This window comes from Cydia splendana, chromosome 20 (assembly GCF_910591565.1).
Source record: "Cydia splendana chromosome 20, ilCydSple1.2, whole genome shotgun sequence".
Lineage (NCBI taxonomy): Eukaryota > Metazoa > Arthropoda > Insecta > Lepidoptera > Tortricidae > Cydia > Cydia splendana.
The window spans coordinates 12749776-12773694 of NC_085979.1; the positions used below are offsets into that span (position 1 = coordinate 12749776).

At 36.8% G+C, this 23919-nt stretch overlaps 2 protein-coding genes across 2 annotated transcripts in view; both read left to right on the plus strand.

Annotated features, from left to right (window-relative positions):
• Positions 1–908: 908 nt before the first annotated feature.
• LOC134800644 (zinc finger protein 286A-like) lies at positions 909–23785 on the plus strand. The gene is made up of 11 exons (XM_063773128.1): positions 909–1250; positions 2030–2152; positions 2918–3964; positions 5928–6118; positions 11430–11537; positions 13734–13857; positions 15332–15438; positions 16892–17003; positions 20145–20246; positions 22613–22811; positions 23709–23785. The coding sequence occupies exons 1-11, from the start codon at positions 1119–1121 to the stop codon at positions 23783–23785; spliced, it is 2322 nt and encodes a 773-aa protein (XP_063629198.1). The 5' UTR covers positions 909–1118.
• LOC134800581 (zinc finger protein 69-like) overlaps positions 15331–23919 on the plus strand; it is a 31004-nt gene continuing 22415 nt past the window's right edge. The window contains exons 1-2 of the mRNA XM_063773070.1: positions 15331–15438; positions 16892–17003. Coding sequence (XP_063629140.1) covers positions 16920–17003 — 84 coding nt within the window. The 5' untranslated portion in view covers positions 15331–15438; positions 16892–16919. The remainder of the gene's footprint in view (positions 15439–16891; positions 17004–23919) is intronic.

Genomic DNA, 23919 nt, shown 5'->3' on the forward strand with positions numbered 1-23919 from the left:
GGGCGTCTAGTGCTTGCTACAGGGCCTGGGGCCTAGGACGGCAAATACTGTAAATCCCCCACTGCCCTGAAGGCCTACCCCAAACCACTTTCGACATTTTGTCTCTCTGTCGCACTTGTAAATTCGTACGTAAGTGTGACAGAGAGGCAACACGTCGAACTTGGTTCGCGGTAGACCCTCTGGTTCTGTCACCATATCTGTCTCTCTATCTCTCTCACTCATACCCGTGTTCTTGACAGACGTTACGGCGGACCACATTCCTGACGATCCACCATGTTCGTGGTCCAGTGCGCCTATTAGCAACAGCTTTTAGAACAACTAAATTAAGTGCCTAAGGTTGTGTGAAGCGTTTTACAGAAGAGAAAAAAACTATATCCATCCCTTTTCAGACCATAATACTAGTACAGCGAAAATACAGTATGATTCTCTATAACTATGCACGAATAACAAAAGATCCTGGCCAAACTATATATTCAATGTTATCCTATTATCCCACATACATATGACTTATGGTCACCCTAATTAGAAAGAGATGCAACGGCCCACCTTGACTTCTCATGTGGACACACTTTTTGGCTAATGTACTCTGTCCGGTTTACTCTCTAGGTCCGTGTGTCAGAGCTGCTGTCATTCTAAGAGCGTTCGGATTAAGTCCGATTTTCACGAATAAAAATTAAATAAATTTAAGATTATTCAAAGAAAAAAAGTAGTTTTAATTCTTAAAAAAAAATTAGAACAGTAATATTCTAAAACGATGGTTATTATAATAGCAAGTTATTATTTTAATTATAGTTACAAACTAAAAAAAAACACTTAGTACGTGTCGTACTCGTACGTGATTTTTGAACGTGTTTGACATCGTTGATGGCTGCTGGCTGGTTGTTTTGTTGAATTTGTTGTCGAGTCCATGATGGTTAGTCCAAGTCCAGGCGAAATAATAAACTTTTATGTTATATTTTCAACTATCTCTCAATTCATTTAAGATTTCTAAATTAATGCAAGTCTTAAAATGTTATCTTTATAATACTTTTTCTCCTCCCGCACTTGTGTCGTGATCATATAAAAAAATAGGTTGATCCCGAGTAGTTGTTTGCAAAACAAAGTAAAATCACATTACCATGATGAGTGTCAACATAGAGTTTGAAGATCCAGGAATATGTCGTGGCTGTCTCAGTTCAGACAGGAAGCTTGCTTCTGTGGCTTCTGGCGACCTGTACTTTTCTCTATTGACAGAAGAGCAAAAACTGGAAGTAAGTATGTAGTTTGACTCATACTCATGATAACTTAGACCAGGGCTCTCCAAACCCCGGCCCGCGGGCCAAATCCGGCCCGCGACGTGTTCCAATTCGGCCCGCCGACACCCAAAGCGAGTGCCCGGAGGCTTCAGGGATTCAGCATTCATTGAGAGTGGAACTGTTCCTAACAGCAGCAACCAGACACCCTCCCCCGACGCAAAAACCGACGGTGGCCTGCGCGAAAGTTTCTGAGGCGCAATATGGCCCTCAGGTAAAAAAGTTTGGAGACCCCTGACTTAGACAGTAAGTAAAATGAAAGCTAAGCTAGTAGTCTCAGTATGAAATATAAAAAATCCAAGGCAGGTAGGCCAGGGCAGTATCAACTTCTATGAGGATTGAAATTCTCTCTTACTTCTATTGCTGGAAAGAATGTTTAGACAGTGATTGTCTGGTCTTTGAACTGTCTCATGGTTTGATCATGTCTGATCCATCACCACCATTACTTTCCAGGATTTCCTGACTTATGACAGTTTGGCCAACAATTTTGGGTGCCACACTTCAGTATCTTAAGTTGAGATTGTAATATGAATACGCTTTAAGTTGCGATACCTTTGAAACTGCTCGGAAAAAAACTATTTAAGTATATTAAATAGGTAACCAGTTATAGAGGTCATTCACCCTGAGTGGCACCCAAAATTCCGATCACCGAATTTGAAAAATAGTTCAACAATGTTTTAAGTCACTAGCTGACACTAATAATTCTTTGGGGTTTTTAAACTTGGAGTTATTTCTAGGCATTAACCATACCGCAGATACCTCTGTGTTGGGAGTGTATGGCTGTGCTGAACAGGACGTGCAGGTTTAAAGCCCAAGTTCAAAATGCGCACAAAATTCTGCAAGAATCTTTACAACTTTCGGTAAGTCCTTGTACACTGCAAAAATGACTGGATAATTTTTTTAACATGCATATGTTGATAATTTTGTGGTGTTGAGAAAAAGTATCAGTTTAATTATCATACATATGTAGTCCATAATTATTTTCCATCGTTTTTCACAGTAACATACGAAAGTGTCTTGCTATTTCAGTCATTCTCAGTAAAATTACTGACTTTGACTGAAGAAGCATGACACATACAAACATTTCCGAGAAAATACAATATTATAGTTGTAATTTATATTGACATTTTGTAAAGTTATTCCTAAAAATTTTTTGACTTTTTTTGTAAAACAGAATATAATCTTAGACTGCTGAGGTTTGCTTGAAGTATGAGGAAAGAGCCTGTGTATAAAGAAACATACAGGATTTTAAAATAGGTAGTTTTATTGCAAAACTGTCTTCTGAGATCCAGAGGAATCAGCTTTTAAAACTTATCTTCTGAGGTCACTCCAGAGAAAGACTCATTAGATTTTCCGGAAGAGTTCTCTGCTGTCTCTCCAGAAAAAATCCTCAGTCTTCTTGGTATCCTCTGTGGTTTCTCCAGAGATAGCCTGCCTGATCATTCCGGAAGAATTCTCTGCGGTCTCCCCATTAGCATAATATATGTCACACCTCTAGAATTGTCAGTGGGCATAATCTTACCATAAGGCAGATTGTAACCATGTTTGCTTGACAACAATACAAAAACACTCTTATGATTTCTGACAGTCTTTTTCAGCTAATAAAATATTTTAACAACTTTCAGCCAACAAAACCTACTCTTTCTTCACTTATGGTCCATCACAAATTTGAATATGACGCTGTTCTTGAAGAAGGCACACCATCTGAAGAACCATCAGTTGTCATTGAACAAAAACCAACTATAAAAGATGAAAAAATAAAAGTTATCATACCCACAAAGTATAAAGCTACAGTTACAACAAACAATGTAGAAAATGTAAAAAGTTTCAAAGATGTTATAAATGATCTTTTAAAAAATGTGAAAATTGATGAAGATGCTGATACTGAACATCCCAGTAATGACAGTGATGATGATGAAGGTGAAGATAATTTTGAAGCTGATGATACAAATTATAGTTCATCTGAAGAAATGTCAGATTTTGAAGATGATACTCTGAAGCAATTACCAAAAGCTGCTAAGAATACTAAGAATAGTTTACCAGTAGTAATACAAAATAAAAATGATGTAACCATTACAAAAACAGTCACTAAACCCCAAAACCGAAAAGTGGACACAAAGAAAATAGAAGTTCCATTGATTAAAACTCCTGCAATGCTAAAATTGGAAATGGAGTTAAAGAAGCACATGAGTGTTATGAAGGTTGCACCAAAAGAGGCAACAATTAACTCGCAAAAGAAACGTGATGAAAAAAAAGTGACCAATGACAAAAATATCCGTAAATCAAATCCGTCTGATGAAGACGAGCCAAAAAGAAAAAAACAAAAGCAGTCAGAGTTAGATCCAGATTTTGATGTAGACGGTGATGATGATTATGCTACAGATGATAGTGAAGAATTTAAAGCAACTGGCATAAAGAAAAGTGCAGAAGATGATGGCAAAACAGAGAAACAACGTAAATTTAGGAAAACAATTACACGTTATAAAAATATTGCAGAAGTGTCCTCATATTTTACAGAAATCGAAATGAGTGAGCAAGAAATAAAGAGCGCTTTAGACAAGGATGATGCAATCGTTAGAGATAAGAAACCTAAAAAATGTAACATATGTGGAGTGCTGTTTGGACATAGGAGAGCCTTAATGTATCATGGGTTGAGGTTACATAAAAGCAATGTAAGTAGCAATATAAGGGTTACATATCAGAATACCGAAAATCGATTTACCTAATGTTGAATCACCTATGCTCGTTTCACCTATTTTTTTAAATACCTAATGATCAATTAACCTAAGCTCATACCACCTAATGAACGAATTACCTATTGCACGTTTCACCTACAATTGGTTTACCTAAGCTCAGAATACCTATGCTCGATTTACCTAAAGTTGAAACACCTAATACTCGAAATACCTAAAGCTAATATACCTAATACATGAAACACCTAATGTTGATATACCTAATGCACGAAATACCTAAACTCGGTATACCTAATGATCGAATTGCCTAAAGTTAACATACCTACTGCACGAATTACCTAAAGTCGGTATACCTAATGATCGAATTACCTAAAGTTAACATACCTAATGAACGAACTACCTAAATTCGATATACCTAATGCACGAAATACCTGAAGTCGATGCACTTAGTGAACGAAATATGTACCTAAAATCAAAAATATAATTATTGTTTAGTAGAATATTATTAGGACATTTGGTATAATTTTTTTAGCCAAATCATTCAATTGGCTTACTATTTTTTATTATAATATAAGGTCTAGTCATTTGCCAGAGTCGAGATAGGTGCGACGACGCAAAGCGAGGAGGAGCGTGTTAGGTTAATTGCGACCAAACAGTGCCAAAACCGACTTTTATTTCATCGTCATGATGTTAACTTAATCATATATATCAACTTTAGGTATTTCGTGCGATAGGTTTAACAGTTTTAGGTATTTCGTCCATTAGGTAAATCAAGTTTAGGTACATCGTTCATTAGGTATATCAGCTTTAGGTGTATCGTTCATTAGGTATATCAGCTATAGGTGATTCGTGCATTAGGTATAATAGCTTTAGGTGAAACGTGCAGTAGGTAAACCGTGCACTAGGTATATCGTGCATTAGGTGTTTCGTCCATTAGGTTATTTGAGCTTAGGTATTATAAACTTAGGTCAGTCAATGTTTAGGTAAAATGATCGATAGGAAATTTAAAAATAGGTGAATCAAGCATAGGTGATTCAACATTAGGTAAATCAGTTTTCGGTATTTTGATATGTAACCCAATATAAGAGTACTTTTCATAAACTAGGGCTCAATAGTCTTTCGCCAGTCTGTCCATCTGTCCGCAGCGAATTGGGTCTGGGCTTAAATAAAATTCAAGACATCAAAATACTCAACTACAATATCGAAAACACATCGACCTTCATTACGTCAGCTGCCGCTCCGTTGGTGGGTTGAGGAACGGCACCCACCCAAAGACTTTAAAAAAATAGATTGTCAGCTGATGTCCACGAGGGTTCATTACCTACACATCCCTTAGGGTGGTATTCCAACTGTCCAATATCTTGATCCAATGTCATTGCGATTGCGTCTCACTCTCTCATTACGCAAAATGTGAGACAAAATACACATTGGACAGGTGGAATACCACCCTTAACCACTCGTAAAGTTATCGCACGAGATGCGATGACCGACGTAATTTAATTGGCTTGCGGTGTACAAGCAGTAGGGAGACACTCCTGACTTCGGTCAAACTCGGCTCCGTTCGGCTCATCATTGCGCCGAGCAATTATTAGGGTTGACACAACTTGACGTCCCTTTTTCGTGCAGAACCACAGATAAGATAATTACTTGACTTTTGACAACCCTAAATAGTTGAAAGGGATAGTGCCATAACTCATAAGTTAGAAAGGGATATCATGATTCGACCCTGAATCGCGGTCAAACTTCGGTTTTGTACGAAGTGTCGGTGTACGGTAGTACTATGACTTATTCTGTGGTACAAGTGTTTCTACCCACTTAAAGTATTTACATGTTCATTTTATTACCTCATATACCAGCCCAAATGTTTTGACCGACTATCTACTTTGGACCTCTGAAAAATAACAACTGATTAAATTAATAAGTACCCTAATTTACTTTCTAGCATCCCGGCCAATACAGAAAAGGAGATTGGTACAACCCACCACTAGTTTATCCTGAGAAGTCCGTCTGGCGCTGCCACCTTTGTGCCAGAATGATGCGGAAGGAACACACAGTCGCTCACATGGATGAGTACCATAGGACTCAGTATTTCTGCAATGGAGATGGGTGTGAATGGTGCGAGAGGCCTTTTTGGTAAGACTTTGGTGTTCTAAGGTTGCTAAGCGCCACTTGCACCATCCCACTAACCCAGGGTTAACCGGTTAAACCTGGAGTTACTATGGTTACCAGTACAATTTGACACTGGGTTAACAGTTTAACCGGTTAACCCGAGTTAGTGGGATGGTGCAAGTGGCCCTAAGCGTCTAAGCATGAAGAATGACCCACCTGTTCTGTTCCTATTTGTATCGCACGATGATGCGGACGGGCAACGCACGGTGCGAGCGGGATAACAATATAGTTATGCGCGTGCAATAGAAATAGGAAATGACGGGTCAATGTACGAAATTATTTGTGCTTAGCGTCCTCATTTTAAAACCTTATTAATCAAGCTATATGTGAGATCTTTAAGTCCAGAGATGTGAAAAATACTTTATAAAAAGTATTTAAATACAAAATGCAAATACTTCCTTGATATACTATTTCAAATGCAAAATACAAAATAGTTTTTGAATTTATATTTAAAATACAAAATACGAAATAGGTATTTTCAAAATACTTTTTTTAAATACAAATACTTTGCGATAAAAGGTACTCTGAATAGTGAATACCTAGTCTGAATTTAAAAGTATTACTCGGAATTTCCGTGTAAAAGACTCTCTTTATTCTTTGAAAACAGTGTGTCAATCAGTCGTCTGTCTAAAGTGCAAATTTCTAGTTGTTTGCTCATATTAACCGGAAGGATGGATGGATGATGGTTTTTAAGACGAAACGGGAGCTGAGCTAAAAGTCAATTTTGAGATTTCAAGCTGAATATACCCGTCGCTCTGACGGGGCGTGAGAGACTGTATTTGTGTGTGTAATGCACGCACACAGATGCGTACGCTTGCACCCGCGCGCGCCTCATTGCCGACAATTTGCAATGTTATTTTTCGTGCGTTACTGCCACGAGGCGTTCACTTATTACTTACTGTGTTGCGATTGAATTTTTTGACCCGGCTTACGTTTACGGAACTCGATAATCTTTCTACTACTGTGACTTGGCTTTGTTTACTTGACTTTGCTGATCAGCTTATTGTTTTGGACTCCGTGAGTTGTGGTTACCTATTGGACCGCACGCAATTCATCTACCTTTATTCAAGTAATTAAGCGTAATTAGCCGAAACCTTTATAAGAGTGTAATTCATAAGAAGTACATAAGATATAATTTATGTACTGGTTTGCTGTTAGCTTTTAATTGTATCACTTTACATATATGTTACTCAAATAACTAACACGGTTACACTGTTGTAAGAACATTATTTTTCAGGTAGGCCTTATTATACCTACTATAGGCCTTATTACCTCCTAGTACCTTAGTAGTAGTAGTACTACTACGGAAATTGATTCAAAGACTCAAGACTGACTCAAGTGGCAGTAGGGTGTAGGGTTTTTTCTAGGCTTAATGAGTTCGCTGAAGCTTATTTTTTATACTTAGCGCACAGAACCACTAGTTTAACAGTATCAGCTCTAACCACATGTCACCATTTTGTCCTTTACGTAACAAACTCAGGGGCCCAGAATATCCGATGTACCTATCAAATCAAGGTTCTGTACCAAATAAGGCCCGGTTATTATAGTTCGTTATTTTTTAGCATTAGAAAGAAGGTAAACAATCATGACGTGTCTTTTTATTAATAATTATTGAAAAACGCTTTCAAAAATTAGTTTATATTACTTATGAAAGCAAAAGAATATAAAAAAGTATATGATTAATACATATATACATACATACATACATACATACAATCACGCATTTCCCGGAGGGGTAGGCAGAGACCACGGATTTCCACTTGCTACGATCCTGACATACCACTTTCGCTTCCTTCACATTCATAAAATTCCTCATACACGCTCGCCGGTTTAGGGTGCTCTTGCTCATTAATATGATTAATATGATTTATAATTCTAACATATTTGCTATGACTTATTTTTCAATGGTAATTTTTAATAAGACATGTCAAAATCTGTTACCTTAATGCAAAAAAAACGAACTTTAAGCGTGCTAACTTTCAAAATTTCATTTTTTATAAGATAGTATAAGTAGATGGGCAAAAATTTTGCGTCCATGTCCACCAGTGAGTAAGTGATTGAGATACCTAAACATTTAACTTTATAATGTAAAATGATATAATTTACTAACCTACTCGTTTAATTTCAGGTAGATTGAATAAGGAACCAAGTAACCATGGGGAGGAGCAGTATTTACTAACATTTTCTTTTTGGGTCTTCAGAGTGTATCGTTTCCTTTTTTTTGCACATATTACACTTAAATATATATTCTCTGTGTAAACCCTTACGTCTTTCAATGACAAAGGCAAGATCAGCAAATGTACAATTTGTATGATCGTGCCTGATATTTGAGATCACAGAAAATAAATATTTTAAATCCACTATTCTGCGACCTTCTAAAATTTTGTTTTATCATGATTCATGATCAAAAAGCTCGGATTCAATAGTCATATCAAACGTCGATTATGCAGTTGATGATGAGCTTGCATTTTCTACCATTGGTGCTGCAAATGCATCAACCGGTGGCGATAAACTTTGCCCTCTTGTAAAACAAATTACTATTGTGATTGTGTCCAGCAAAAGGCCAAAATTCGGTTTACTTTCCTGTTTAAAATATTACTAATTTATTCATATTTCAGATTAGGTACATAGGTAACTGTCTGAATGTTACAATGCCAGCTGGAAAATTCTATCACATTTGTTTGTTTGGTAGTCATGGTAACATTCACTTACATTGATATCCTTATTAAGATCTGTATCTTATTATCCAGACCTTAAAATATTGCCACCGTTGCCCTTTAAAAAAATACTGTTTAAATAATTGGCTACTCAAACAATGCTTCTATAGTATAAATAATGACTACACAAAAATGGGTAGTATTGTATATAATGCACGAAATAAGGCCCGATTCTTAAGCGGGTTTAAATTTTGAGGCCATGTCCGCTAATACTATAGACAAAATATCAAGTTTAATAAACACAAAAAAAAAACATCAATGGGCCTTATTTTATAATTTAGGCCTTACTTTGTAATTAAAGTAGAGTTAGGCCAAGTAAAATCTATAGCGATTTTGATAGAACACGCAGTGCAAGTATTATTTCAAACGTCGCTTCTATGAAATTATGACATATAAATAACACTTGCACTGCGTGTGCTATCAAAATTGCTGTAGACTTTTCTTGGTCTGACTCTAAAATATTCTTTATTACACCACAAACATAAAAACAAATTTAAAAAAAACCGGCGAAGTGCAAGTCGGACTCGCACACGAAGGGTTCCGTACCATTATTTATAAAAACGGTCACCCATCCAAGTACTGACCCCGCCCGACGTTGCTTAACTTCGGTCAAAAATCACGTTTGTTGTATGGGAGGCCCCACTAAAATTTTTATTTTATCCTGTTTTTAGTATTTGTTGTTATAGCGGCAACAGAAATAAATCATCTGTGAAAATTTCAACTGTCTAGCTATCACGGTTCGTGAGATACAGCCTGGTGACAGACGGATGGACGGACAGCGGAATCTTAGTAATAGGGTCCCGTGTTTTACCCTTTGGGTACGGAACCCTAAAACCGATTTACAATGTAGATAAAGGTAGCAACAGGCGGTCTTATCGCTGTTAGTTCTTATTCTTCGTTTGTTTAGCATTAGAGTGAAGGTGACGTGTCTTTTTTAAGCATGCAATCGTATAATTATTTAGCTTTTTTTGTAATAGTTATGTACTTAGTGGTTAATATTAGTATTTACTATTTTTTTTTCAATAATGCTTAAAAACGAAGTATAGACATGACAACCAAATATTAACGCCATTGTAGGGCAGGATATACAGAACATGAATCATTAGTACTGTCACGCTCCGTGATTGTTGAGCCATTTAGGGTTCTAGCTAAATTGGACATTCCATAGAGCACGAGTAAGTATGGAACAACCAATTCAGCTAGGACCCTAAATTGCTCGACAATTACGAAGCGTGCCTGTAGGTACCTAAAAATTTTGTTAACCCATTTTAACCATGCAATAAAATATTTTTGATTTTGATTTCTAATTTGAAATATTAGAATCAAAAAGTTCATAATAGATTGTATATCATAACTACAAAAATGTGTTCCCTACTCTCAACCCAAAACCCCTTGTATCTTAGGATCTAGATATTTTCACACAAGACGGTTTATCGATAACTTCTTACATCACTAGATTATCGACATTAAATGTCGACTATTGCCCATCACTTTTCTGGCTGTGTACGTATTTAGAAACTTGACTCCGCCCCTAAAATTAGTGCGATAGGGACAACTGCAGCTGAGGCGAAAAATCCTGCGTAAAAATGACAAAAATCGAGGTTTCGTAGTCCTCTTTTTCCTCCCCCAAAACTTAACCAATCGTAACCAAATTTGGAAATCTAAATGATTATGAAATTATCTGTGTCGGACCGTTTTGCTTTTTTGGCTAATTGATATCAGTTTTGAATACCACGCCTCTCATTGCGGCATAGTCTATTAGGCCATTTTGGCCGTTTTTGAAGGGCTCTAGCGCCTTAAAAAACAAAAATATCAAAAAAAGCAAAACGGTCCGACACAGATATTGACAATATTAATCTGTGTTGAATCATTGCTCTAGCTTCAAAAACCACGGAGGAAAACGAGGACTACGTTTGTATGGAGGAATGACCACTCCTGTTGGCTCTTAACGGCCAATTTTTAAAAGCATTAATTTAGATATGTAATGTTTTACAGCTAGTATAGGTAATACCTCTCGTTAGTGTAATGAAAACGTCACGTTTGTGTTTCACCAGGGCAGAAAAGTTTGTTCTCCTCTCGTGCCTTGAAACCCTCGCAACACTCAAGATTCTCCTTTTTTAACCACTCGCTACTCTTGTGGTCATGTGCGACGTTACTAAACATATTCAACAGTTCCATGTTAAAAGAATGAGAGAGTTGCCAGGATTGTAACATCAGAAGAGATTGTAACTCCTACCTAAATTACCTACTATAAAGTATTTTGTATTTTGAAAATAGAAAATAGGTCCCAAAAACTATTTCAAATAAAATACATAATAGTTTTCTTCGAAAGGTATTTAAATACAAAATAGGTATTTTGCATTTTGTATTTGCATTTTAAATACAAGTATTTCAAATAAGTCACATCTCTGTTGAAGTCAATTGGGGGTGATTTTTTATGTTCGTAAGTTTATTGGTTCTTAAACAATATCTTAATTTTCTTAAACCTTTCGTGAAATTACCAGGAACGTTGTTCATATAAAATTAACCGACTTCAAAGCAAGGTGTGTTTTTTCTAGGGAAAAGGAAGATTTTGACCAGCACTGGGAAGAAATTCATAAGCAGGCTATATGTGACTACTGTGAAAAAAACAAGAGGTGCAAAAAGTATTTGGAGGCGCATATGCAGTAAGTAATTTCCACCTTAAATACATTAATTCAGCATAACGTGCAGAGCGGCAATTTCGACTGCGGGGTACTTTCAACTAATCGAAATATCTTCCATGTTTTACATTAACATTATTAACCCATTCATGGCCACGACCCGCCGAGCGTACACAATACGCCAGGCCACCATACAAACCGTTTTTAGCTAAAACGTATGACTCAGCTTATGGGTCTCCAGCCTGGCGCGAACGGTAAATAAATCGCCGCTTATGAAGCCGGCCAGTTGGACAGCATTATGCAACATTTTTACTAACCACCGATTTTCTGTGCCTATCAAAAAAGAAACTAATTATTGCAGTTTGTAGGAGTGAATATTTTTACTTTCTACAAGCTTTTAATGTCTGACCAAGCTAAGTTGGCAGCAATTTTTATAGCTCAGCCTGTGCAAGTATTAAGTTAAACGTCATAATTTCATATAAGTTTGACATTTAAATTACACTTAGGTACTCAGCCTGTGCTATCAAAATCGCTGCCAACTTAGCTTGGTCTGATTCTATTTAACTTGCCGTGTTTTTTGTTGTTGTTTTTTGGGGCAAATCTTGGAAGTTAAATTAGACCCGTTTCCCGATATCCCGATCCAGTTCATAGCACAGTCGGTCAGGTTAGGCGGGTTCAAATTCCGGTAATCCATAGCCATGGTCACAAAATACGAAATCACTAAACAGCACAGGAGGAGTATAAAGTCGCCAACGAATAAATCGTGACTAAATAATATTTTCCATGTTACTCCAAAATACATCTCTAATGGGGGATGGGATGAATCACATCTTGAACTCTTGTGACAAATACCACATGAAAGATAATACCGCCGCCGCCGCTCGGATGCATTCCTTGTTTATTGTCCAAGTGTGTCCAATAAGCTTACACCTGGTCGGTCATGTATCTTTGTTTTGGTAAACGCCATTATATTAGTAACAATAGACAACGTAAAATGTATTATAGTACTTACTTTCTAATCTGCCGTACCACGATGTTTGAAAAAACTTGTAAATATTTGTCACAAACTATTTGTAATACAATACATATTAGTTAGTGGTGACTGTTTCAACCGCCTTGTTCTATATTGAAACGAAAAAAAATTAACCTTAACATCATTGTTAGTAGGTAATTGCCTAAGATACAATACAACGATCACCAAATATTATGACATAAAAGTACAGTGGGAGAAAATCCTCGTTGCCTTACCCCTCATACAAAACAAAATATTATTATACTACGGCTTGGTTCCTACAAATTGTTGCTTACCATCATCCAAACAGTAATCAGTTGTAAAATGGTACAATATCAAACAGCTTCAACATGAAATAAGCTTTAAAACCAGCCAATAAAGTTTATTTTAGCCTGCTACGGAAACATTAGTAGTTTTTACAAGTAGCGCCAGGCCACGGTGACCCATACCTTGAGCCATGTCAATAACTTCTGAAATATATATATATTTTGTATTTTTTAAATATAGATCTTTCTGTTTTCTTGCATCGCATTATGTATCTAGAATTTCAGTATATTTACTATATTGCACTGATAGTAAATCAAACTTGAATATTCGAGACCCTGTTTTCATTTAAAAAAACGTGTTTATAATTTTTTATCCTAATATGCCTTATAGAAATGGTTGTTAGCTTATATGATACTTACGTTATTACATCAAATTACGTTTCGTTTAAGTTTAAATCAGAATTTATTCAGGACTCACATGTGAGTCACTGGCCCTGCGGAACTGTTTGAGCATGACCCATACGCTGAGTCGCTGGCCCTGAATGGGTTAACTAGAGTCACACACCACTCATCTTTTTCGCTATCTGAACATACATTTATGGCACTCTAGTCGCCCTGCACCTTATATACCTATATACCTAGCCTAAACAGCTCGGCCATTTGGCCCATTTGGGTCACAGCGGCACGGGTCGAATTTTCCTTAGTATATGCAATTTTTCATAGCTAATTCAGGCTAGTATCACGTTTATGAATAACGCCAACAATCAAGTTTAAAAATAAAGTCGCGTCAATATCATTTTGACACCCGCTTAGCAACTTCTGCTGCTGACTGCATAGTCTTTCGATTTGTAGCTGGCCCCTAACTGCTAATCCTTCTATTGTTAAGTAAAACCGCTCGTGTTAATACCTTCAACACTAATATATTTATACCTTTTTTTTTAGAAAATCCCACGCTAAACGACTAAAATACGTCATCGAAAAAAGTACTCAATGCAAGATATGCTTAAAGACATTGTCCTCGCGCGCTTTGAAGAACCACATGTTATACGTACACGAGCAGTATAAGGCAAGTAAATTGTCTTGAAATATTTATTTGTTTTACAAGGGGGCAAAGTTGTCTAACTGCTCGTGCTAATATTGATACCCGAGCAAGCAAAAGATTCCAAAATTGAATTCGAAAAATGGAATCTTGAGCGTTGCAAGGGTTTCAAAGCCCGTGGATTAAACAAAATTAGCCCCCGAGTGAAACACTAAATTTTTCACCACACCAACCCGAAGCAAATATTAAATGTAAAATATCATACAAAATTAAACCAAATCAAATTCAAATGAATGTTATTAAATATTTGTCATCCAAACTCATCATTTAAAAGTCAATTCTACCAGCAAACATAAGAAAACAACTCAAAATTTGCATTTGATTACTTTGCCTCACATGTGCATAAAATGCAACTTTGCTATCAGTTTTTGAAGTGCAAAGTAAGCCTTTCCGAGCTGGTGTGGTGAAAAGGAATGATTTGGGTCACCCCACGTCTATCGACGCGGAATAAGAGCAAGAATGAAGTCGTCGCGTCGGAACGCGTCGACCGAGTTTAATGACATCTTTTTCACTCTTATTGCGCAGATATATATTTTTTTCAAAATCGATGTCACGTGTTAGAGTCTGGCTACTGAAATTTTACTCAAATGTTTGGCGGGATATTCAAAAATCGTGGGCTGGTCACACTTTGTGTAGTAGGAATTATAGTTTTGATACTAGAAAATATTTTTGATTTTCTATGCACACGTAACGTAAGGTACCTAAGGATATAAGTTAAATATACGTTGACGTGCACTCGAAAGTCAGCTCACATAATTTCTACCACTATGTTAAGTACGGTCAGCTATAAACACACATGGTAACACTTTCTCACTATATACCATTGTAACACGGCGGAAATGAAATGTAGTGTAAATAAGACCTAGCTCGATAATTCCGTAATATTATTCCATCATCAAAAAAATACATAAGTACTATGCCAAAATATGCTAAATGCTAAGTATCAAAATATTTATAGAGCACCAACCTCCTAATTTGTTTACATTTGTTTAGGAGTTGTAAACATTGCAGTTTTTCGTTATACAACGCTACACGTCGACTTCGTACATTATCGTAATTAATGTAATTATTTACGAGTTTAAATAATAGTTTGCGAACCTCACTCATTATAGACATTATTAATATTATTTAAAATATATCCATTATAAACCGCAAACAATTTGAATGAATGACATAAATTGACAACTGACTTTTAGCCATCTTTTAATTTTTTTTTAAATCATAGACAATTGGTGATACAACAACGAAATATCTGTCAACAGTTTTGGGCTAGCCAGGCTCTAATAAATTAAATGTACTCTATTTCTACTTCACTAAAGTTTTATTTAGCTTGATAAGGAAGGAAGAAACGTAGTGCGAGAGACATACATGATAATCGTTTGTCCCTATCTGTCATTTCGACGTTTGTGTTAAAACGAGACAAAATTGTCTATGGTTTCAGGAGCCAGTAGAGCAGCGGTACTGTGTCGAGTGTGACACGACCTTTAAGAGGATTTCCATCTTTAAGAAGCACTTTCTTGAGAACCATTCGGGCGTGCCTAAACCTAAGTAAGTAGTAAAATTTCAAAGTCTAGTTACTAGGTCAAGTGGAGTTCCTATTTGAAAAAGTTTGAGTTGGACCTACCACTTCAAGTTAATACGGAAGTAAACTCGCACTTGACCATTATGTTTTATCACTAGGTACACCTTATAAAACAAAGTACCCCGCCGCGTCTGTCTGTTTGTGTGTTTGTATGTTCGCGATAAACTCAAAAACTACTGAACTCTCGAGGAAGGTTTGTGTATAATGTGTTAACCCGTGCGATGCCGGGGCGGGTCGCTAGTTATTACTATAGAGAAGCCATACCACACAATTAAATTGTCGCAGTCGCAACCTGTACCACGCGACCATAACGTCGTAAGCGCCGTGAAATTCATGGCGCTTACACGTTTAGGTCGCGAGATTCACGCTCCACTTCCATAGATTGTTCTCGGCCAACAACAACTCATGGTGCAAAATACTGGTTCTCTCGGTTCTATACGTATAATAATAATAGTTCAATGCACTTGACCGGTTTTTTTTAACCGACTTCCAAATCTTAAAAGGAGGAGGTTATCAATTCGATTGTGTTTTTTTTTTTTTTAATGTTTGTTAGTCCATATCTCCGTCATTACTGGACCGATATTGAAAATTCTTTTTTTGATTGTATGTATATGCATACAGATTGGTCCCGTTTTTGTCAAAACCCAGTTCTGATGATGGGATCCTGAGGAATCGAGGGAACTCCTCAAATCTTAAAGGCATATATATAGTGATTTTTGTGTTTTTATCAACAAATCAAGCATATACATTCATGAGGAATCGAGGGAACTCCTCAAATCTTAAAGGCATGCGTATAGAGATTTTTGTATTTTCATCAGAAAATCAAGCATTTTCTTTAATAACTGTCGCATTTGATGATGTGGAACTGCTGATGATGATCAGAATAGAACTCTTCAACGACGCATAGTTCACGTTTGGCGATTTGTCCTCTTCGTTATGTTTGTTAAGCAAGTTAAGTTATTAAGCCACATTTTTGTCAAGCTCAAGTTCTGATGATGGGATCATGAGGAATCGAGGGAACTCCTCAAATCTTAAAGGCACGCGTATAGATTTTTGTATTTTCATCAGAGAATCAAGCATTTTCATTAAAAACTGTCGCATTTGATAAACTGGAACTGCTGATGATGATCAGAACAGAACTCTTCTACGACGCATAGTTTGGCGATTACGATTTTGTGGGTTAGGTTAGGATAGAATTGCGACCCTTAGAGAAATAAAATGCTACTAGAAAAGTAGGTACCTAAGGTTAGGTTAGGCTAGAACTGCGACCCTTACAGAAACGAAATTTGCTACCAGAAAAAGGTGACAAAGTGGATTACTATATCTGGTGATCAGTTAAATACCAGCCAATAATTTATATGGCATTTCAAACTATTTTGAGAAGTCGGTTTTTTCTATTAAAAATTATTATTGTCGCAGGTATCCGTGCGAACATTGCGGAAAAGTGATGTCCAACAAAACTACGTTCCAAAACCATGTACGGCTCTTCCATGAAGGCAAGACCGACTACTGCTGTCACATCTGCGGCAAGGTGAGACCATAGACCACAAACAGCCTCCTACACCCGATGTACTTTTAAAGGTAGACGTCCACAGGGCCGCATAGCACGCATCGTGAAGAAGGGCATTCTATTGTACATTACGTAGTACTGAACTCTAACCAGCCTGGCGCAAGGCGCAAGTAGGAACAAAAATACAAAATGTATGGAATTATGCATAATTTTAATGGCGGATATTGCCTTCTCATTCTCTCGGTTTATCCATCTTACTTCCTCTGTCAGTCGTCATTTTTATCTGCTCTGTGGCCATATTGTATTTGCGGAAAAACCAAAAATCTCTAAATGATTCCGAGTTTTCGTGTTATATTTATATAAAAATCCTTTTATTGAAACGGCTTGTTAATTTTTACAAAATGCGACCTAGAAAACCACATACAACTTGTGTTATTTGTGGGATTCGTGCCTATTATCGAAGTGAAAATAAAGGAAGGAAAATGGCAAGATTTCCATTGCATGGATCCTGATCGGTAAGCAAGAAATTAGATAATATTTATTCCCATGTAACGTAAAATCACGATTGTAGGTATACTTTATTCGTTAAAACCATGTTAAAACTTTTTAAAAATTGTTTTGTTGTAACACTAGTGCTGCTCTTGGTAACTATAACTATCGATAACTTACATATTTTTTTATCAGTTGCAGACAGTGGGTAAAAATTATAGGTAATGAGGACTTGGCCTATATTTCAATTGAGAAATAATACCAAACTAAGTTTGTTTGTGGGGACCATTTTCAAGCCAACTGTTTCTGAAAGAACAGCCGTCTAAAAAAAGGTTAGAATATTTTTTTAACAATGTTGAACAGATAACATTGAAAATAAATTGCTCTAGTAATGAAAGGGTATGTCATAAACTTTCAAATGTATCCTTTAAAGTTTAAATAAGCGATTCAATTATAGTGTTTTTCACTTACCTTAGTTTATAGTTTTGTTTTTATTCTAGGTCCATACCAACAGTTGGGATTAAAGCACAACTATCAAAGCATTTGCTGGTGGATTTTCCATGACATATTTATGAATCTAGCGCAGTACCAGCTATACCTCATATTGAAATAGGCATTGTGGTAAGCTATTTTATTTACTAATTTGTTGACAATTAATACTATTCTGTTCCTTCACCTTTGTAGGGCAAAAAAGTGATCGAATACTGATGGATTTGACTAATATTCCAAAGCTACATATACTTTGGCACACCCACTTTGTCAGTAGAAAAAGGCGGCAAGTTTAAGCCTTCATAAGGCAGAGAGAATATATTTCCACATGATTCTGAAATTTATTTCATAGTGATAGGGTTTAATTTTTGCATAATTTATGACACCCTTATGCCTTATAAAGTGTTAAAAAATGTAGGTAGGCCCGAAGAAGAAGAGTTGATTTTCCATAGACAATTTTAAATTTACGCCTTTTTTATGTATGTGTGTTTGAGTATAATGAGACATAAACTGTTTCTTTGTTTTAGCTCCAAGGGAAAATATTCAACGGAATAAAAATAAATTAAATACTTACCCCCTTATTCATAAACGTTTACTAAAGTTGACAAACTAATAGTAATCGTTTGTCCCTTTCCGACGTATTAGTATGATGGAAAGGGACAAACGATTTGTTAACTTTAGTAAACGTTTATAAGGGGGTTAGACTGTAAGGTTATTTGTTTAATTTTTTTATCGATAAAAATTGTAATTTATTATCTATCACCCGAAAGGTACCACGGATAACTTATCGATAAATGCTAGGAATGCGCGCGTACAGCACTATTCGTTTCGCTATGTTGGCACTCACGTTGCGTGAAACAATTTTGACGTTTGACGTGTGTTATTGTGCGTGTGTCATTAGATGTATGCATAATTGACTCCATTGGCGAGTAAGGGAGTCCCGTCTCTTAAAACGTAGTGGTTATAATAATATTCTCTTTGACTCTAACAAAATGTTGGTGGTAACTACTGGTTTTTAGGGTTCCCTAGCCAAATGGCAAAAAACGAACCCTTATAGATACGTCATGTCTGTCTGTCTGTCTGTCTGTCCGTCCGTCCGTATGTCACAGCCACTTTTCTCCGCAACTATAAGAACTATACTGTTTAAACTTGGTAAGTAGATGTATTCTGTGAACCGCATTAAGATTTTCACACAAAAATAGAAAAAAAAAACAATACATTTTGGGGGTTCCCCATACTTAGAACTGAAACTCAAAAATTTGTTTTTCATCAAACCCATACCTGTGGGGAATCTATATTTATGGATAGTTCTTCAAAAATGATATTGAAGTTTCTACTATCATTTTTTTCTAAACTGAATAGTTTGCGCGAGAGACACTTCCAAAGTGGTAAAATGTGTGCCCCCCCGGCCCTGTAACTTCTAAAATAAGATAATGAAAAAACTAAAAAAAAAATGATGTACATTACCATGCAAACTTCCACCAAAAATTGGTTTGGACGAGATCTAGTAAGTAGTTTGTTTTAATACGTCATAAATCGTAAACCGCAATTTTATTGTGTTACTTGCTGTTATGGAACCCTTCATGGGCGAGTCCGACTCGCACTTGGCCGCTTTTTTTTTCCAGTGGTTACCCACTGGTAAAAGGCGGGGAAAAAATCCAGTAGTTACCACTGGTAAATACCTTGTATAACCCATCGCACGGTGCGGATCAGCGGTGATAGATGTACTTGTGTGACTTTTTATACAAAGAATACTAAAAACCGTTGCGTGTCATGCGTGCGATGCGGTCCAGTGGACGTCTATCTTAAAAGGACAAAATCTAAACTTCCAAATTCAAAACTTCATTAAAAACCTCCAACACCAATATATATGTTTGATGCCAATGTCTGTCTGTCTGTGGGATCGAAGCTCTCTTAACGGATGAACCGATTTCAATGCCATTTTTTTTTTTCGTGAAAGAGAGTTTCCTTGAGGCTTTAGCTATGTTTGATAGAAATCGATTCAGTTTGAAGATTATCAGCCCTTTTCCAATATGATGTAAGGCATTTTTGGTATTACATGGATTTTTATGCCCCCCTTATTTGATTAAGTGAATATTTACGAAAATAATCGCTCTGAAAAAAAATGCGTTTTAGATCCTGGGATATCAAAACATTTTGTTAATTAAATTATTACTATTTCAGTATTTCTCGAAGGCAGACAGTCTGAAAAGGCATTTGGACATGCACAACAATGTAAAACAACCGAAGACTAAGAAGTGCAACATATGCGGACGCTTGTTTTTGGTAAGTGTTACGCAACGTACTACCTAGGCGAAAAACACGCGAACGCGAAGCGAAGCGATGCGGCGCGAGGTGAATCAATCCTATTGAAATCCTATAGATGTGTCCCACGTGAGCGATCTCGTTGCGAACGCCTTGGGCCCGCCGCGCGGCGCCGTGTCGCGTTCGCGAGTTGTTCGCTTACGTAAGACGCAGCGTTAGAGATAAAACACACTACACACCATCAAATTTAATATGACATTCCACGGGTAAAGGTACCATATGGCGGATGGCGCTTACGTCGCGTAGCACCGCATTATTATTGGAGCGTCGTTAATAAGAGAGTAAGCACTAACCGTCATAAGGTACCTTTTGCCGTGGACGTATACGAATACACACGTATTTTTAGGGTTCCGTACCCAAAGAGTAAAAACGGGACCCTATTACTAAGACTCCGCTGTCCGTCTGTTCGTCCGTCCGTCTGTCACCAAGCTGTATGTCATGAGCTGTGATAGCTAGACAGTTGATATTTTTCACCTCAGCAGCTCGAACAAGGGTACTTTGCTTCTTAAAAATAGTGAGCAAAATGCGATTTTGCTCACTGAGTGAGACAAAATGACATTCAAGTGACCTTTATAGTCAAATGTCATTTCAACATGCGGGGTCTAATACAAGTTCGAAATACTTGGGTTCTATTATCTCTGTCCCTTTCACACTGTTAGCAAAAAGAAACAGACGAAAAAAAGTTCAAACGACATTCAACGGTATATTGACTGTTTATAATAGACCCCCGAAAAACTTCAGAACGCATCGTTCCAAACCACGTACGAGCTCCATACGAGTATGAATTCTAAATAATTATTTAATTAAAATAAAGTTTAAGATTTGATAAAAATACTATATTTTAGGTATTTTATTGTACAATTAAAATAATGAACTCAAAAAATACACAGATTATCACGCAAAATTAATTATTTTACTTTTAAGAATTTCTACTATAGTTGACAAATAGTACCTATCCGCAATTCGGACCGTATCTTACAAAGTTCTTTTTTTACAAAAAAAAGTTGTTGGTTGAAGTGTCAGTTGATGTTTCTTTATTTCCATATTATTTTACTGAAATTTATTATTACGTTTTGTTTTTGTGTTAGATTGCGGTAATTAAACTTAATTGTTTGTATATCTTAAGAAAACATGAGTGCATAGGTATTAAGAAACGAAGAAGGATTACATTTTTCAAGTTGTCTAATAGACCAGGTATGTTCTCACTGCTAAGGTGTGAAAAATTTTGTGTACTACACGAGATCAAAGTTATTTACATCTCGTGCGCTTTTGAGTCCCTTACTACGCTCAAGATTCTAAATTAGATTCACTCGCTACGCTCGTGAATCTATTATAGAATCTTTCGCTTGCACGGGACTCAAAATAAGCACTCGCAGAAATATCAAACTTTGATCTCTTGTTGTACAAATAACTATTCACAGATGATAGTATTTCTGTTGCCGCTACAAGAACAAATACTAAAAACAAAATAAAATAAATATTTAAGTGGGGCTCCCATACAAGAAACGTGACGTGCCGTTTTTTGCGTAATGGTAAGGAACCCTTCGTGCCGGAACCGTTAGTCCAACTCGCACTTGGCCGGTTTTAAATTTTAATGCCTAATTTTGTTCAGTTACTAAGTACACTGCTTTATCTATACCTACACTATACTAGAGTTAGACCAAGACAAGTCTGCAACGATTTCGATAGCACACGCAGTGTACAGTCACCTGCAATAATATGTTATTTTCGAAGGCCGCAAAAATATGTGACACGCTCTTACGGCTCTACATATTATGAGCGTGTCAGATATTTTTGCGGCCTTCGTTGTGTAACATATTATTGCAGGTGACTGTACTTATAAGTTATTTTAAACGTCAAAGTTCTATGAAATTATGATGTATAAATAACACTTGCACTGCGTATGCTATCAAAATCGTTGCTGGCTTTTTTGGTCTAACTATAAGCTTTCTATGATGTGTTCAGAAGTCGCATGTTACGATCGGCATAGCAGCATCGTTGCTGAAAGTGTTAATGCATTTCGTATAAAACGTCATGAGGTTAAAATAATTCAACTTTCGTCCAATAGATGGCGCTGAATTTTGGAGGAACTCGATTTTGTATAGACACCCAATAGACACCTAGTTTAATTCGTCCATGATATTATTATTGTTAGTACCACTAAACCAAAAGGTACCACATTGTCGGTTGTCAATAAGGTTGATTTCAAATTCAAGCTATATGGAAATAGCGCGTTATTGACAACCGACAATAATACCCCTTTGATTGAGAATGGCACATATAATATAATAATATGTAACATTCTAAGTTAAAGTTTTTCTTTTCAGAACAACTTAATTCTACGTTACCATATGTACACACACACGGGCGAGCGACCGTTCCAATGTCCGCACTGCGAAACGGCTTTCTCGCAGCCGCACTGCCTTCGTACGCACTTGATGAAACAGCACAACATTGACGCCAGGGTGAAATCGGACGGGACGATCACTGAAATAACTGGGACGGAAATAGTAGATTGTGTCACAAGTGAGCAAAGTGACGTGTTTACGGCGAGGTCGTACTTTGATTCCTAATCGAAGCGAAGGATTCTATAATAGAATCCTTAGCGTAGTGAGGGATTCAAGGGTGTTACGCCCAATATGGAAATAATTTTGCTACCATGTGACACATACTGCTTTTCACATCACCTATGAGGTAGTTGTAATGTTTAAAAATATTATTTAAGATAAAAAAATAATGTGCAAAAAACTAGAACAGAAAAGTGTTACTTTGATCCGTCCTAGCAGGGAAGAAAAGTGCTTCTTTGATCCCTCCTAGCAGGGAAGAAAAGTGCCCCTTTGATCCCTCCCAGTAGAGAGAAAAAGCCCCTTTTCTAATTGGTGATGTGCAAAATAAGTTACTGCCAATAAATTAATTTTTAAAAACAGTTATTGCCGACTGTACTTCGTACCAGATTATTGTATTGTATACATATACATGTTTGCAAAATGTAGTTTTCAACATCGGTACCACACAGTCCTTTCAATAAGGACGCTCGGACAGGTTATATGTATAAAGATGTCATCCTTATTGTAAGCGACAAAATGGTACCTTTGATTATTAACTCACAATTTTCAAAGCGATACGGCTATAATAGCGTGTTTAAAGTTACGTCTAGTCGGCGCTATGGAAAAATAGCGTTGCATTCGCACCAACGTCAAGCAGTTGACTAGACGGACGCTCGGTAGACGCTAGTGCGGGACGCATCTTTATATAGTAGGATAAGATTGATTTGCATGGATTTATTATATTGTTACAAGTGAAGTAGGTAAGTGTGAAATAAATGCATATTTTCAATCTTGTTGTTTACTTAGTATTACCAGAGTGTAGTACCTAAATTAAATCAAGAGCGTAATCGTAACATAACAAACAGCTTTCCCGCAGTCTCACTGTCTCCGCACGCATTTGCTGAAACAGTACAACGTCGACGCGAGGGTGAAAGGGGACGGGACGATCACTAAACTAACTGGGACGGACAAAAAAATTTCTTACCCGCTATTTCGACAGTACTAGGGTAATTCGCCAGTAACTACATTCCCACGCTGAATATCTATGCCTATTTGACCTAGGAATGATCCAGCCCTAAGGTCACCCG

Bases quoted from the DNA above. Each gene is read 5' to 3' on its own strand.
- LOC134800644 (XM_063773128.1), top strand. From the start codon at position 1,119: ATGATGAGTGTCAACATAGAGTTTGAAGATCCAGGAATATGTCGTGGC. The intron at 6,119-11,429 runs GTAAGACTTTGG...TGTTTTTTCTAG, and splicing joins TGGTGCGAGAGGCCTTTTTG to GGAAAAGGAAGATTTTGACC. The intron at 15,439-16,891 runs GTAAGTAGTAAA...TTATTGTCGCAG, and splicing joins TCGGGCGTGCCTAAACCTAA to GTATCCGTGCGAACATTGCG.